The following is an 11,248-nucleotide window of genomic DNA, read 5'->3' on the forward strand; positions in this document are numbered from 1 at the left end:
AATATTGATAAATCTTACCAGCGTCTTATTATCAAAGTTTTATAGAACACGTAGGTAAACAAGAATTCTATAATATTCAAACAAGTACGTCAACTTGAGTTTGACCAAGGAATATGACAAAAATGTCTAAAACAAAGGGGTTTTCTCGGGTACCCTGGGCTCTTCCAACTATACAATTTCTCGCGCGCCTCAGTTTGGCCAACAAGTCGGAAAAACTTTAAGTTTATTTCTAATTTATCATTTTTTTTCACATTGATATTGACAATATCGTTTTCATTTTTGAGGATTTTCCCGCAAGATTAAAAAAAGCAAAGAAAATACAAAATAAAACCCATATCTACAAACTCTTTATTTTTTAGGAAACTAGGGCAAAATATGAATTATTGAAGCATTTTCATGGAGCTTCCTAAAAAGAACAAGGATAACAGGTGTTCCGGAAATGTAAGCGTGTTCGACTACCAACAGCTCAATAGTGTCAATAGCTTTATATCCCGTCTTCGGAGGATATTGATTTCATGTCGTCTGAGTTGGGCATGCAGGAAAATTCTCCAGCTTCATCGTAATATATCACCCCATTACATAAAAAGTCTTATTATTCTTGTATTTTTTGAGGAGTCTGCGCATAAATCTTTCTTTTGTTCATATTTTGCTCAAGTTTTATTGAATATGAGTTTGGATTATGATTCTGTTGACATGTTGATGTGTTCAATTTGTTCTTGGAATGTTACGTTTGATTGGCCTTTGCAGCAATGTAAGAAATTATCAACAGAAAGAGTCGATTGTAAATATTAAAAAAAAGATTAACCAAAGAAAGCACGTGTAGTATAGTATCTCCTTCTCTACTCATTTAAGGATGGTCTATCGGTGTTTGCAGGGTGCGTTTGCGGTTGCCTCCTTGCGATAGTACTGAGCCTAATTATAGCTGTCACACTGAAAGATATTGCAACAGGAACCCAGGAGGACAACTTATGTAGACAAATGATACTGAAAAACGGACACACCAGTCTTTTCACTAACACAATGCTGAACGTTAAGAAGGAAGTAGAAGTATAACCGGGTTGTCATATCCAGGGTACAAAAACGAGAGCCTTCCTCAAATGAGTGAATGCTCAAAAAGGAGCAAAAATGAATCAGTGTCAAGAGAGAGATTAGGAAAAGCGAAAACACAAAGATCCAAAATCTAATTAACTCTGACGATCATGTAATGGGAGCAATAGGATTATAAGTCAGAGGAAGGTTATTTTTTTTTATAAAAGCAAGTCTAATTCCATAAGATCGGTTCTTATTTCTGTCTGTTTGACGTTACATTTTTATAAGCGAAAGAACAGAGCGACAGTTTCACCCTAATGACATTTTATGTGTTGACGAGCCGTGAAGAATGTCATAATAATAATAATTGCCGTGTCCGTGCTGTGTGTGACGTTTCATTGTGATTACACTATAACAGCGCTCAGGGTTACTCTTAAGCTTATGTTATTTTTCTTTTTTTTTCCAAAAAAATTGAATTAGAAAAAAATATCAAGCAATACGTCAGACCTATCTGCTCAACGGCACTCCTGATTGTTTCAAAACGATTAGATAAAATAACGCATTTCTTAAAAAGGAGGATTAATAAACACATACGTGTCAGTGTGTCTCGACAATATAATTACTCAAATGTAGATAAAAAACTTGTTGATCTCCAAAAAAATGTTATATATTCCAACCCGAGGAATACATCACCATGCGCATACGGTTTCCGGATTTTTATATATTCAGCTCATAAATCATTTGTCAGTGTCAAACGATGGTGGGTGTTTACCTATTAGAACGGCTGATAAATTCAGCCCCCTCCGTTAACTCAGGTGTTGTTTTCCTTGCTATTGGTGTTGGAAGAGGTGTAGGTAAGTATAGTATGCTGACCTATGTCAAAGTTTATAGCCAACGGTCAATTAACGTGTTCTGATTACGTTATGTGTCATATATATGCGGGTATACCAAGAAATACAGGTTATGAAGTTATGGCAGAAATGTTGATGTTTCATTAGCTAGGGATTTTACACCTGGTGCTACCATCAGACTGTACATAACAGTATATAATGTCTGACAGGTCTACACATTATATCCGTAATGCCATATATCAACACCTTTTAGGGAAAACAAACTCTATATTGTAAATTATATCATTCCAAAATTAAATTAAAAAAAGAATATTATTTAATTTTTCCATTTTAGTCTCTTTGGTCTAGTTATATATTTTCTATACGTGTCCAGTGACTAAATTGAATTATTTTTCACGGTTCCGTTGGTATCATTGTTAGTGTGAACTTCTAAAGTTACAGTTTATTGACTATTAAAGTAATTCATAGGGCCAACTAAGACCAGATGGGAGTGAAACTAAAGTTATGTTAAACTATTTTCAGGATGCGAAAGTAAATTCATGACTTGATTCAATGTTTATATAATATATGTTGAAACGACAGATTTATTATTTTAATTAAACAGTTCCATTTTTTTAGTTTTTAAAAAGGGTCTTATTCCTTAACCTGATATCCTAAATAAAAAAATAAAAATAATGATAAACGATTGCACAAAAGATAAGTTATCACCTTTCCTTACTCATTTGATATGAAATGAATTAATTAATCTGGTTTATACAGCTGTGTCGTGTCCCTGTAAGACAATGATATTTAACAATTTGAAATTTTGAAGCCATGTATGGTATCAAAATCGTCGAATATTTTAAATTCCTATATATTTAAGATTTTTCATTTTTGGATAGAAATAATTGACTTCCTGAAAATGATATTAGATAAATACAAATAGATGTGATCGTTTATCTACATGTCTGTATATCCAGTAAATATTAGGTGACCTTTAGTCGAGGTCCAGCTATCCTGGTGCATTCTTAAACCTGCCCAAGGATGTATGATGTTGTACCCAAGGCGATCTGTCTCACACACATTACAAACCAGTCTGATCGCTTATACTGTTAAATACATAATAGTGAATGTGTGTATGTGTAGTAGCGCTATGACACGGTTAACACCTTAAAATGTAAACAAGGATTCTCATACCAAGGTGAGTATTGATACCTGACATTTTAGTAGGGTTACATTAATATTGATGTAACCATATAAACATGCAAGTTATGGAAGCTCCGTAGAATCATCTATTTTACCGCTTAGGACAACACTGCTGTTCGAGTACACAACACCTTGTCTCGATGGTTTTCAGTTTTTAATAATGAGTACTGGTGTAACATAAAGCAGTGAGCCAACAAAAAGAAAAATTATCTTATCGTTTTATCAATTCGTTTCAGATTTATTTTTGTCGTATTTGTGTATCTGGCGATGTAGATAATCTTAGCAAACCATGTTTTTTGTTGTTGGTTACATTTTATTGTTTTTTTTTGTTTTTGTTTCGTGTGTATGTCTTTATTTTTTTTGTTATTTTTGTTTGTTTGTTTTTGTGTTTTTGTTTGTTTTCTGTTTTTTTTTATTTATTTATTTTTTTTTTTTGTGATTTTTTTTTTTTTTTTTTGTATTTTTTACCAAAACATTCACTATTTAGATTGAAGTTAAAGAGAAAAGCGGTATAATATGACAGAAGGTTAAGCATTTGATAACCCGATAAATCATTTCAATTATATAAATACTTAAGATAATAATTATAGAACACTGACCATTTAACCCTGAATCGAAACCATTGATTTACTCTTCTTGATAATTTTTTTGACCATTTTCATTGCAGTATTGTGATCTCATTTTAAACATTGACATTGATCAAAACCTGTTACGAAATCACCAACAGAATGGCTTGGTCTCTTTTGTTGCAGCATCGTGATGTCACGTTTACAGCGGTTCTATTGCCTGACTTTGATACTCGCTCTGACCACGGTCCAGCTGCAGCCTGTGGCGGCGGATATCGATGGCAACGTTCTTCTAGGGTGTGGTAAGGATCTCATTCACTGCTTTCAAATCCTCAATCGCTCTCACGATTAAGCATCTAGCACGAGTAAGTCCTAGAAGGACGAAACAGCTGTATGATGCAGTTAAATGATTTTTTTAAAATTTTATGATATTATTTTATTAATATTTGACTATACAATCTGTTACATACATTTAATACTGATTTATTTTATGAATAATCAAGTTGAAATATGTGTTACATACTCCCGTACATGAACAGGATTAAAATATGATCTCTTCATTAATAAAACACACAATTAAATTGTTTTAGATTTATAGATGTCACTTACACAGAGAAATATGCATTTCTCCTCCACTTTAATATTTTAATATGGCTCTATAGATTTATAGATTATCTAGATTTTCACATTTATATCGATCAATTTTGAATTTCCTTAGTCGCCTCCAAGATTTCAAACTTCATTTGCTGGATTAAGAATGATTTACGAAATTTGCTTACTATGGAACTAAGTACACTTCCTCATCTTCATTTCTTTTATTCGCGTTTGGGTTTCTTCAATCGCTTCCTAGGCTTCAAAGTATATGCCCCTGGCATCAACGACAGAAATTTTATAAATTTTATAAATTTTAAAAATTTATATTTAAATGTGGTAAAAGTGTGTTTTGTAAGTTATCAATTTTTCTAAGATTACCTCCGCATTAAGACGTTGACGTTAACGTGACAAAAGAGCTTAGTGGCGCAGTTATATCCATTGGTCCGCAGATGTTGTACTTTATTTATCAAGTAATTGTCACGATGTGTGTATTCTATTTTCTTAATATTTTTTTTTTTACTTCAATAACTATCAATCCTTAAAGTATATAAAAGCAAATTAAGGTGTCTGAATAACAATTTTTTTCCTGTGTACCTAATGAAAATGTATACACTCTGAGAGCTACGTAAACACTGATTGTTATATTACAGGTTTACTCAATTTCTTCTTTTTCCGCAAGGGATTCGAACGAGGGAAGAACAACAATGAGAACAAAGGAGCGATCGACCTCGCTACAGCAATATGTACACAGGAGAATATCCCCACTCCACAAAACATCCCAGAATGTGTTCGCTGTCGTTTGATCGCAGATCCGACACAGTGTGTGCCACCGTGCAATTTGATTTTCCCACCGCTTTGCACTGCATAATAAAACCTTTTTGTCAATACGTCTAACGTTGGTGTGTTATGATTATTTAAAATAAAAGAAGAAAATGTATTTTTATACTTAAAATACAAAACAACACAAAAGAAATTTAATTAGCATTTAAAAATACATTTATTGATGCAAGGTAATAATGTTACATTTATAATATCAACGGTATTGAATAAACAGAACGACATACATTGACTAACGCCGGTCTATATAATCTTGAAATGACAAATGAAACTTGACATTGAAACATTTGAACATTTGGATAAATCTAATTTCAAGAGACCTCAACTTTCATTCGGAGATAAAGGGAGATAAACAAGTAACCGAAGATCAGCAGGATAACCCTTTAATGTAATCGACTGGTGACTAATGTTAGTGTAAACTTGAAGGCAATGTAAATCTTATAAGTATGTTTGACAGTCATTTCATATTTGTTTGAAACAAAATAAAAGAAAAACAATCATTTTATAGGAAGAATATAAAACAAAAACCAGACATTCTTATCATAACGAAAATCAGGAGACGAAACCATGAAATCCTGAGATATATTTGTCAGGAACATTCAAACTTCTTAATCTGGTGCATACGTTGGACATTGGTATGATATGGCGTTCAGTGATAGCACGGACGAGGTTGGTTTTGTTCGCGAGTATAAGAGTATCGTACGGTTGTTTCGTCCTTCGGTAACTCGTCAGTGATGATAAGGATTAAATGTTGAAACTATCTGGAGACGGAGAACAATTCAAATTGATCGAAATGAATTTCAAAAACCTGAGTGGTGAACTTATCCTGATCTGGTTGTTAAGACCCAGGAAACAACGAAACAACCAGTCGGTCTTCTTAACTGAGTCACAAACAAGAAATGGCAAGACTCCTTATGTCCAAAATACAATATACTATGTAAAGTTGGTCAATTCAAGTAAGTAATGTCAATTTTATATCTCACAAAGAAAAAAAATCAATGCGATTTTTGAGATTTTCATCAACCTACATATCTCTGTTGTGAGTCAGCTGCCAGTTGTGATGTTGAGAACAGGTTTTTGAATATCGAACCAACAGTGACAAGTACACACACCGCAGGATTGGGATGCAGAGACCTTAATATCCGGAAATTGAAAATTCACAATAATGGAAATCAAACAATTTGCTGGAAAGTTGTCCATGTTGGTTTTAATATAGGAAAATGTCGATGTGAGTGGCTGATGTCGAAAAGTCTGTCTTGTCCAATTCTGGTGGGTGTACACGATGGGCGTGGTCAATAAGTCTGGTTGTCTTAATTATGATAAAAGATTTTGTAAAATCTTTGTGTTTTGATTAGCCCTTCGATAAATGAAACATCATAAGAAAGCATAAATAAGTAATCCAACAGAGGGGTACAGTTACAATATAGCTGAACATGGTGTGCCAATAGTCTGTTGGGAGATCCTATTACCAAACTCGACGACGATAGTGTCGATGTTCTGCGTTGAATATACGTCAAACGCCCTTTTTGGGGGAGGGGTGGGGGTTGGGTTTACAATCCACAAACTATTTCATGAATAAATAGTATCACACCAAGACGGTTACCCTGATTTGACAACACAAAGAAGGGTGGTTATAAGAAGCCTGGACAAAGGTCTGTTTGAATGGCTAGACAAGCCAATAAAAGTATTTTTGTATTATTTCTTATAAAGTTGAGGAATCCAATATACTGTATGGTATCACTGGTATTTATCGATAGTATGTTTTGTGTGTTTGCATGATTTATCGCCCCTTGAAGAGCAAGGGTCATTTTGAGTCGCCTCTGTTGCAGTAACTGGTAGCTGCATCGCTGTGTGTGTACATACCGGTCAGTGTATATTTTTCGTATAAAAGTTCTCTGCTAATGATACATGGGAAATAACCCATTTTGCAGAATGATACGGGTTGTCCCCCTTCACCTGCTTTGAGCGGTAGAGTATCATCGTCTTTCAAATCTATGTATAACAATTTATGACAAAACATAATTTCATAAACAATCACATTGACCTCAGTGCATTGTGTCCATTTTGTGCATGTTTTATCTATACCATCTCGTCACACCGTTTTCTACCTTAGTGTACATAGGTTCATAGTACGGCCGAAAAAGTTGGTTGATTCCTTACCATCTCGTCACAACGTTTTCTACCTTAGTGTACATAGGTTTATAGTACGGCCGAAAAAGTTGGTTGATTCCTTACCATCTCGTCACACCGTTTTTTACCTTAATGTACATAGGTTTATAGTGCAGCCAGAAAAGTTGGATGATTCTTTACCATTATAAACTATGTAAGTTAGTGCTAGTTCGCTACACATTTGTCATTTGTCTGATGAAAGCGACCGTGTCACCGAAATGTCACACTCTAATCTTCTACAGGTTGTGTTATAAGATGAAGGTGATGGTGTAGTCATAGAAACGTCACACTCTAATCTTCTACTCATGTAGTCATCGACTTTCTACTTCTATTTTATTGACATTACCAACCTGAAGAAAATGTTCCAAAATATCATTTCAGTTGGGTTTGAAAATGCAGGATTCGGTCAGACTGAGAATATCTAAAGCACATGTTCTTTATACTGGGTCATATCAACTTAAGAAGATTCATGTAATGACAATAGACATTGATAGAACATTTACAAGTCAAAAACCAAATGTCTTCAATTAATGCGTATGACGTCATATTTGGAACAAAATAACTCAAAACTATGGTAAGATTCTTTCTTTATATTTCACATTCAGACAAGTTTTACAAGAAAGGGTGCTGATCAAGCATCAGTGTTAAATTAGGATAGTCATCTGAAGATACATATTTGCAATTCATTTATGTAACACCTAAAATTATAAATGAAATTCCCAATCTTTCTTGATGGGTGGATCTTTATCGTATGACAGGAACTGGTTTAGTTGGAATCGGAACAGTCTCCCGCATTAGTTCGACACGAGTTTTAGAAGTGTTTTAAAAACAAAACATTCAACGACAAAAACTTGGACACGACGAAATAATAACTATTATTACACAACTATAAAGTATATCTCGACAGGATTTAAAACTCAAATGTGTCGAAGTCAGACGAAAGCAGTCAATTTGTTGGACCATTTTCAATCCATGACGTAACCTCATTGTCTATGTTATGACATCATTTAGTTTCTGACTGGCATAGACAATGGATATTACGATGTGCAACTTTTTTTAACACCTGAAGTATCACTAAAATATTCCACAGTATTTTATTGCGTGACTTTTTATAATTCTTTATCATCTATGGTTTATAGAAGATATAGGAAGCCAACTGAATATAACTGAAGTGGAAATATAGAATTCATCGACATAACTTGTACACCTCAAAGATGACGCTTTCTTGACACGACGTCACAACAATCTCCTGTCTTTTTGGATGAAGTATTACCGCATAAGGTTTAGCGAAATTACACATAGCTGAAAGAAGAACAATCTCCTTGGATCCGTCAGAAGACATCAGATGTACGCCACCCGATGACATACCACATATATATACATTACAATGTACGTCAATGGCAATTCCACGGGGGTCTACAATACCCTTGCACATATGCTTGAAGCTTTCCTTCCCATCACCTGACCGGCACACAATGACATCATTATCTCTGTGATAAAACAACCCCTGTGGTGATACTGCCACGAACGTGTTCTTTCCACATTTACCTACTGACGCAACCTGTGCTCCGTCTTTTGTTAAAATCTGTACAGAATCGTCTGTTCCAATCAGTATGTTATTTCCGATGGTGTCTATTCCCCATGCTGTTCCTGGACTACCTATGTAGCCAACTGTACTTAGGACACCGGCACGAAGTGTACACCAAAAGATTGGTGCATTCAATAGGGTCACCAGCATCTCATGGGGGGCAAACCCTTTTGTGATACCACTTGGACAACAATTCAATTTGTATTGTCCGACAAAGTCATAGTTATCATTAAAAAGTAAAAGCCTTTTGTTTGTGACGTCTGTAACAACCAGGCCTTCTCCCTCAATAAATACGCCTCCTGTTAAATATGAAGATTTAGACCCACCAATTGTAGTTTCATCAACAGCCTTGACAAGAGACAACGACCCAGTCCATACGTCAGCGGCTGTTGTCAGCTCTGGGTCACTCAACATGTCTGATGAAGAAATGGATTCCGACACAGACGATGTTTTCTTGAGTGCGTCAATCATTGTTCCAATAGAGACGAGGGCGTCACGTGAGGGCGATGACAAAGAGAAAGATTTGTCTAGTCTCCCAACAGTTGCCATATTGTTGATAACCTGATTTAATATATCGTCATATGTAACTTTCATTTCGAGAGTGTTGTGTTTGTCTTTGGTCCTCTGTTGCAAACGTCTGGCATTTCTTAAAATCTGCGTCTTGGATTGTTCTGCTGCAATAAACATCTCACTTTCAGGTCGTCTTTCTTTGATCAGCATCAATAGGTGTTTGGTGTTTTCCACGTTTGCCTGAAACACCTTATTGATACGTAACCGATCCGATAGACTACTTTTTTCACGTTTGTAAGTTCGGTCTAAACCTGTTTGAAAAACACCATGGAGATCTTCCAGTTTATCTTTTGCTTTCTTGATTAATGTAGCTACGTCTTTGGTTACTGTCTGGTAATTGGCGTCGAGACAGGCTAGTTTGCTTTCATCCTCGTTCACGATAGTTTTTGATTCAGTCTTCATCTTTCCTAACTCATCTTCAATCGGACTCAATGAGAAATTCTTTGAAATGTCCCCAAGAGTGCTAACGTGCTTGCATGCTCTATGTAATAGTGTAATACAAAGAACACAACACAAGGCACCGTGGTCGAGGCAATATAATTCGATCTTTTTCCCTGTATGTTGAGGACATATCTCGTTAACGAGCACAGGCGTGCGTACATCTATCGTTGTAACATCGTCAATGGCAACGATTTTGTGATTAGAAAGTATTTTATTTCGTCGATGTGCCACCCGACATTGCTGGCACAAGGCCTCCTTGCAGACTTTACACCAAAAGTAGGCAATGTTTTCTTCTTTATCTGTCAGACATCCATGGCAGAACGTTGCTTTAGATTCCGTCCCCATGTTAACCGAAGAAGCGACCAGCGGATGTAGGGGAAACAACTCCGCCCACGAACTGACGGAAGCCTTCTCGTCGCTAGGGGAACAGGTATTTTCACATACCGGACAACAGAAATATGATTTCTTATCCTCTATGATGTATTCCGATGTTATATAAGTGTCCAGACAGCCAGTGCAAAACGTGTGACAGCATGGTAACAGCCGGGGCGTATTCCATTCCTTGAGGCATAACAAACACCTGTATGATGGATTGTTTATAGGAGCCGCTGACATGGTTACCGTTTTATCTGCATGTAGAGAAAAATGAGAAATATAAACATATCTGAAGTGTCGTCAATAATTAAATGCAATCAATTCTGAACAAAACATGTTTTACCATCATGAAATCAACATTAAATGTATTAAAATACTATAAAAGGAGGGGGGCAAATAACATAATTACTGTATAATTTGTAGGTAATTATTGTTATAACTAAAGAAAGTGTTCGAAGACATGCGACATTCTATTCAACACAAAACGACCGACTAAAGAACTTCATCAACACCTCAGTACCAACGGTACCGCGACCGACTACAGTATCTAGGCCTATCAAACATTATAGTGACGACGTACCATGACCGACTAAAGAATCTAGGCCTATCAAAAATTACAGTGCCGACGTACCACGACCGAATACAGAATCTGGGCGTATCAAACATTACAGTGCCGACGTACCACGACCGACTAAAGAATCTGGGCCTATCGACTCTACAGTACCGACTCTACCACGACAGACTAAAGAATCAGAGCCTATCAAAACATTACAGTGCTGACGTACCACGACCGACTAAAGAATCAGAGCCTATCAAAACTTACAGTGCCGACGTACCACGACCGATTAAAGAATCTGGGCCTATCGACTCTACAGTACCGACTGTACCACGACAGACTAAAGCATCAGAGCCTATCAAAACATTACAGTGCCGACGTACCACGACCGATTAAAGAATCTGGGCCTATCGACTCTACAGTACCGACTGTACCACGACAGACTAAAGCATCAGAGCCTATCAAAACATTACAGTGCCGACGTACC

At 36.0% G+C, this 11,248-nt stretch overlaps 1 protein-coding gene across 1 annotated transcript; it reads right to left on the reverse strand.

Annotated features, from left to right (window-relative positions):
• Positions 1–4,864: 4,864 nt before the first annotated feature.
• Positions 4,865–10,445, reverse strand: LOC132560871 (uncharacterized). The gene is made up of 2 exons (XM_060225575.1): positions 8,426–10,445; positions 4,865–5,115 (listed from the first exon to the last, which is right to left on the reverse strand). The coding sequence occupies exons 1-2, from the start codon at positions 10,443–10,445 to the stop codon at positions 4,865–4,867; spliced, it is 2,271 nt and encodes a 756-aa protein (XP_060081558.1).
• Between the last annotated feature and the right edge of the window lie 803 nt (positions 10,446–11,248).

The sequence above is a fragment of the Ylistrum balloti genome, unplaced genomic scaffold, assembly GCF_031769215.1.
Source record: "Ylistrum balloti isolate Yb309-2 unplaced genomic scaffold, AGI_CSIRO_Ybal_v1 Utg371124, whole genome shotgun sequence".
In the NCBI taxonomy this organism is placed as follows: Eukaryota; Metazoa; Mollusca; class Bivalvia; order Pectinida; family Pectinidae; genus Ylistrum; species Ylistrum balloti.

Coding starts and splice junctions, on each gene's coding strand:
- LOC132560871 (XM_060225575.1), bottom strand. CDS start 10,445: ATGTCAGCGGCTCCTATAAACAATCCATCATACAGGTGTTTGTTATGC. Junction 5,116..8,425: donor CTTTGAGGTGTACAAGTTAT/GTCGATGAATTC, acceptor CACCAACGTTAG/ACGTATTGACAAAAAGGTTT.